General features: G+C 33.3%; 1 protein-coding gene across 1 annotated transcript; it reads left to right on the plus strand.

Annotated features, from left to right (window-relative positions):
* Window positions 1-225: 225 nt before the first annotated feature.
* Window positions 226-2,994, plus strand: LOC140881326 (E3 ubiquitin-protein ligase SINAT3-like). Its single transcript, XM_073286533.1, has 3 exons — window positions 226-664; window positions 1,902-2,288; window positions 2,474-2,994. The coding sequence occupies exons 1-3, from the start codon at window positions 455-457 to the stop codon at window positions 2,834-2,836; spliced, it is 960 nt and encodes a 319-aa protein (XP_073142634.1). The 5' UTR covers window positions 226-454; the 3' UTR covers window positions 2,837-2,994.
* Window positions 2,995-6,328: the final 3,334 nt, after the last annotated feature.

Consider the following 6,328-nt stretch of genomic DNA (forward strand, 5'->3'; position numbering starts at 1 on the left):
AACTAGTATATAAACTAGTATATATAACACTGCAAGATCATTTCTTGTATTTCTATATTCATAGAACCTGGCTTTCTTAATTCAATATATAATATTTACCCATAATAATTCACAGTTGAGAAAAGTAACGACTTTAGTGCTCTTCCCAATCCAAAGTGTAGAACTTTTCTTTATTTTGGAGGAAACGTTGATTTAAAATTTAAAGAAGGGGTGAAAGAATGAAAAGCCTCGTCAAGTCAAGAAAAGCATCTCCAGTTACAAACTTCTACCCTCCTTTTTTTTACTGTTCATCTTCCATACCTGAAAATCTCAAATCTTTCCCGAAAAATATATCTCCAGGTCATTACAAAGGGGAGCAATCGAACAAAGAATCCTCCCACATTCGGGGGTATGAACAAGAGCAATCATTGGTTTTGAAACTCGAAGAAAGACTATAAAAGAGGATTTTTGAAGAATGGAACCTAGCATTGAATGCATATCAGTCCTTGAAGGGATGCACGAAGATGAGATCCTTAACGCCCATTCATTTTCGCAGTTTTCAACTTCAAAGCCATTCTCTCACAATAATAATCTCAATGGTGGGTTGACTACTCCGCCCGCAAGTGTTCACGAGCTTCTTGAATGCCCTGTTTGTACCAATTCTATGTACCCTCCCATCCATCAGGTTGGTTATCTCGTATCGTTCTTTTACTATCAATAATTGTTATTGTTATTATTATTTTTTATGGGTTTTGTTTGATTCGTTGGGTATTGTTGATTTGTTTCCAAGATTTACTATTTTCTTGGTATTTTGGACAAATGGTACATTTCCTGTTGATGGTTATTATTGAAATGTTTCTTTTTGTTTTCTTCACACGATTGTTTTTGTGAGAAGTAATTGTTAGTGATCAAGGCTGTAAATTGAGGGAATGGTTTCATTTTCTGCAGAATTTAGTGTAATTTGGATCTGTGTTTCCGTGCTTGGTTTGAACGATGGGATGCTATAGCAAGAATTATATACTTCCAGGATTATGCGCTGACCTGTAGGATTGACCAATTGGTCCTTTTTTTTAGTTATTCGAATTCTTGAATTTGTCAGAAAATGGTCTTTCATGAATTATGCAGCTGCTTGATTTAACCGCATTTGTCGGTAGAACCATGGTTTCATGGAAATCGTGTTTCTAAGTGTATCTCAGTGAGGAAGTCCTGTGGTGCGAAGTAGGTTTCGATTGAATGCCATAAGCGAGGCTTTTCTGGATTTCTTGCAGACTTCATATGCTTGACTGAGGAAATGCTTAATGTTTGGATTTTGAATTTGTCATCAATCAACCTAAAAATATGAATTTGACCATACTTCACAAAGTTCCTTTCAGAAGTCAAAAGCACGAAAAATGTCATCTTTGATGGTTTAACTTGTAAGAGGAGGTTTGTAATAAACGTGCTGGTAAATAAAAAATTGCATCTTTTTTCATCCAGTGTCGGGACACAATTTTTGTTGATATAGTTCGTTCTGGGGTTTCAAAGGCTTAAATACACTGAACATCAAATATGTGAAACTTTTGGAAGGTGACATATTTCAATGTATGGAATTTTTTTTTCCTGTTAACCAATAAACGATGCACGGGTATTTTTGTGTATGCTTTCAAATAATTTTCCTCTTTTACATTATGTACTTGAGAATTTCCCCGTTAGATTTTTACTCATTCGTGGATTAATGTATTGCCAGCTTGAAGACGAATCTTGGCTATCATGTTGCCTTATTAATCATGAACATTTTTTTGCGTAAATATTATTGACATTTTATCGAGGGCAAGCATGGTATCAAACTCGTGTTAAACTTGTCTTCGTGGGCGGTTCAATTCTGTTTTGTTACAAAAAATATTTGTATTCGATTGACCTATTATTCAAGTCGATTACTGCAGTGCCACAACGGGCATACACTGTGTTCCACTTGTAAAGTAAGGGTGCACAACAGATGTCCTACTTGTAGACAGGAGCTTGGCGATATAAGATGCTTAGCACTTGAAAAAGTGGCTGAATCCCTTGAACTTCCTTGCAAGCATAGCTCCCTTGGATGCCCTGAAATCTTCCCTTACTACAGTAAACTGAAACATGAAGCCATTTGTAATTTTAGGCCTTACAACTGCCCTTACGCGGGATCAGAGTGCTCCATCGCTGGTGATATTCCACGCCTTGTTTCCCACTTGAGAGATGATCACAAGGTGGACATGCATTCAGGATGCACGTTTAATCATCGTTACGTGAAATCAAATCCTCGAGATGTAGAGAATGCGACATGGATGCTAACGGTGTGGATTTATGCATCTGTAACATGTTCTTACCTTTAGTTAATCTTGTCCAGAGATTGACTGGCGGTCTTTAAAGAATATACTTTCGGGCTCTTTTATTTGATTCTCCAAATTGTGGTTTGCATAAATGAATTTGGCCTAATTGCATCTAAAACTTCATTTACAATATCCATTTCTGTATCCAGGTCTTCCATTGTTTTGGTCAGTATTTTTGCCTTCATTTTGAAGCTTTCCAACTCGGAGGTGCCCCTGTATATATGGCTTTTCTTCGGTTCATGGGAGACGAGATGGAGGCTCGGAACTTTAGCTACAGTCTGGAGGTTGGAGGAAACGGTAGGAAACTTATATGGGAGGGCACCCCTCGAAGCATTAGAGATGGTCACCGAAAGGTTCGAGACAGTCATGATGGCCTCATCATACAGCGCAACATGGCACTTTTTTTCTCAGGAGGAGACAAGAACGAGCTTAAGCTTCGTGTAACCGGTCGTATATGGAAGGAACCACAGAATCCAGATGGTGGAGCTTGCATACCCAATCTCTGTAGTTAACTTTTTTGTTTGTTTGATTGTTTCCTTATCTGAGCTGATGAATTGTTCAGCTAATGCTCTCAGGGATTACATTTTCAAAATTATTGGTTACTGCATGTATGTGGTGCAATATCTGCTGCTGTAATTTTCAGTAAATTCATAAGCTTCCTTTTGCATTATTGCTGGTCAGTATCAAATGTTTTAAACGACTGGTTTTTTTGACTTTTTTTTACAATTTTGTTCTACCCAAACGAATTTTATTACTTTCCTTTTATCTTTTCAAATGCAAATTTTTTTTGTAGTCAATCAATCAAATCTCTTACGTGTTCATTTTATATTAATATGAATTCTAGTAAAAAATTTAAAAAAATGCTAACTCATCATATTTTACCAGGCGCATATTTGCAAGTGGAACTAAATTTCTTCATTTTTTTTAATCCCTCATTCTTGGATTTCAAATCCTTTCAGATCTCAAATCCTTTCAGATTTAATTTGTTTGAAATTTGAATTGAAATATGGATTCTAAATAAAGTTAATCCTGGATATATTTGAGAAATTAAGCTTATTTATTTTTCTTATTTTACCATTTTCTGTTTTCATATCTCTGAGTAGAAGACTGGACAAGAGTCATTATTCCACGATTGAAGGGGCCAAGTGATATTGAAGATTTAAACTCACACAAAGTAATTAATTCCCTTTTTATGAATATTCTGTTCCGATGGTGAATGCAATTTCCCTTTGTTTTATGACCGAGTCGTCATCAAGAATGTGCAAACCAATTGGATCATTTTTTTCCACTTTCCTTTGTGATCTTGAAGGTAAATTTCATTTCTTGTAGGAGGAGAGGGGGACTTGGTTTATCCTTTATTTTCCTTTTAATTTTATTCCTTGGATGCGAACACAACATCGTTAAAAATGTTCCAAGTCAGTCTCTTCTCTAATTCCACAATTGGAGATGTTGGATAGATCTGACCCATTATCTTCTCCAAATACTCCCAAGTCAGCCTCCTTCCTCTTAAATCTTAAGCCCAGTTTGGTAGGGTTGATTAACGCAAGATTAGTTATTTAGAGCATCTTCAATGGGAGGTTCAAATTTGAGGTTCAAATTTTGAACCAAAAAAAATGAACCCACTACCATTGTGGGTAGTGGGTTCATGGTTTAAAATATAAACATGGTTCAAATGTATGAACCATGTTCATACTTACTTTTTCTGAAAACATTTGGGGAATTGTGTATGAAAATGCCATCCTTTCCTATTTTTTTTATTTTTTTAATGATTTGTTTTTTTAAAACAATTTTTTTTCTGAAATTTTGTTAACAATTACGTTATCTTCATATTTATTGTTTTAAATTTTTTAACAATTTTATTAATATTATTTTGATAAAATAATAAAATTTACTAAATAATTAAAAATTGATATATGATTAATTAAATTAAATAAATTAACATTATTATCATAAATATTAATTTAGTTACATAATTTAAAATTATTACTATAAACAATTCAATGTCATTTTTTTAAGTTGAAATTAAAACTTGTAGTATGTTTTAGTAGCATGCCATTTTCAATTAAGTAGTTTTTAACAAAATTTTATAAATCTTTAAAATATAACATAATACTCTATATCAAATTTAAAATATTTTAATTAAAATTTAGTTGAAAGATTATTTTTATTATAAAAATTATTATTTTATTAAACTTGTAATTTAAATTTTGTAGAAATTATTACCTAAATATATATTTATTTAAATATGTATGTGCACAATATATAAATAAAAATAGTAAATTAAATGAAAGAATTAATGTTTGATTTGATAGCGGGATCAGCGGTTGTGTTTTTTGGGTTAATGATGGAGGATGAAAGGTTTAAAAAGTAATGAATTTTAAACTTTTGAGATGGCAGTACAGGTGGCAAAAATGAACCCATTTTTTGGGTTCATGACTGGAGATGCCCTTATCCAACGTTTGACTGGATTTTAAGTGCGAGAAGGATAACCCGGAGCCCGTGATATATTCACTGTAAACGCCAGAAATTGTCGGATTATAATCTTTATTTTTAGGTGGTATTCTCAATCCTTATTGCTACAGTGCACAATATTACACCGATCTATTACCATTTTATCCCTTTTCTTACAAAATCTAGCTACCATAATTTCTTTCCACACTTTTCCAAATAAAGGCAGCTGCTGAGCATGGGTGAGCGGCGAATCAAGTGGATCTCGGAAAAATTTTCACTTCTCCACTAAGCTTTCTCCACTAAGCTTTCACAAAATCAATACTTCTTTCGGGTACATAGCTATTTGAATTAGAAATTAGTTGTGCGATTTTCCCAGATTTCGGTCTCCCGTTGACACTTGAAATTTTGATTCGAGAGGTTTTCCCAGATTTCGGTCTCCCGTTGACACTTGAAATTTTGATTCGAGAGGGAGAAGACATCACCATATGCCACAAGACGTTCTCGCCACAAGCAACAGTCTTCAACTCTCACATCTGCCAATAATGTTTCGATGGGAGAGAGTGGTGATATACAGGATTGAGGTTTGAGTAGGAAATTAGGTTTTGTGAAGTAAACATAAAATTAATTCTTGGGACATGTGAAAGAGAAGAGAAGTGGATTGAAGGTACCGAGGGTATTTCGAAAATTCACTTGTTTTTCAAATTTTAATCCTAAACATAAAAAATCAATCAAACAAAAAAATACTTTTATTTTAATTTGAGAAAATCATTACAAAAAATATATTTATCCCACGTTTTATTCTTAGACTAATAATTTCTTCACATGTACCAAGCGCAACCTTAATGTATCCCTTGCTTTCTACCAAACCAGTGGACCTCCAAATGCCACCTTTGGCCCTTATCGTTCTCCAAATCCTCCTTAACCAAACACACCCTTAAAGAGAGAAAATATATATATAAGATTTTGGGTTACACAAATTTTGTTTTAAGGGCCGGGGCAAAATGGGAAAGAAGGTCATCTATATCTATACCTATATATTAAGAGAAAACATGCTAGACGGTACGGTAGTATGACTTTGTTCTTTGTTTTTTTTTTCCTTTTTTTTTTAATGGTATGGCTTTGAGTTATATTTCTCTTTTTTTGCCCATTTTATGATTTCATTTCTTCGTTTTTTTTTAAATAGCAAATTCTAAAAATTGCCAAAATGCCTTGGATCAATTTTTTATAATTAAAGCTACAAATTTTTTTCCGAAATATCAAATACTGTATAAACACGCAACGTGTGTATCGATGCACTAGTATATATAATTGTTCCTATATTCTATCATGTTAGCGCACAATTATAACATTATCTGATCGGTACAATTTTTTCGGTACGGCTAATCTATACCTATATATTAAGAGGGAGCATGCTAGACGGTACGGTGGTATGACTTTGTTCTTTGTTCTTTTTTTTTTTTTTTAATGATATGGCTTTGAGTTATATTTCTCTTTTTTTGCTCATTTTATGATTTCATTTCTTCGTTTTTTTTAAATAGAAAATTCTAAAAATT

The sequence above is a fragment of the Henckelia pumila genome, chromosome 2 (assembly GCF_033568475.1).
Source record: "Henckelia pumila isolate YLH828 chromosome 2, ASM3356847v2, whole genome shotgun sequence".
NCBI classification, from domain to species: domain Eukaryota; kingdom Viridiplantae; phylum Streptophyta; class Magnoliopsida; order Lamiales; family Gesneriaceae; genus Henckelia; species Henckelia pumila.

Bases quoted from the DNA above. Each gene is read 5' to 3' on its own strand.
- LOC140881326 (XM_073286533.1), top strand. From the start codon at position 455: ATGGAACCTAGCATTGAATGCATATCAGTCCTTGAAGGGATGCACGAA. The intron at 665-1,901 runs GTTGGTTATCTC...CGATTACTGCAG, and splicing joins TGTACCCTCCCATCCATCAG to TGCCACAACGGGCATACACT. The intron at 2,289-2,473 runs GTGTGGATTTAT...TTCTGTATCCAG, and splicing joins ATGCGACATGGATGCTAACG to GTCTTCCATTGTTTTGGTCA.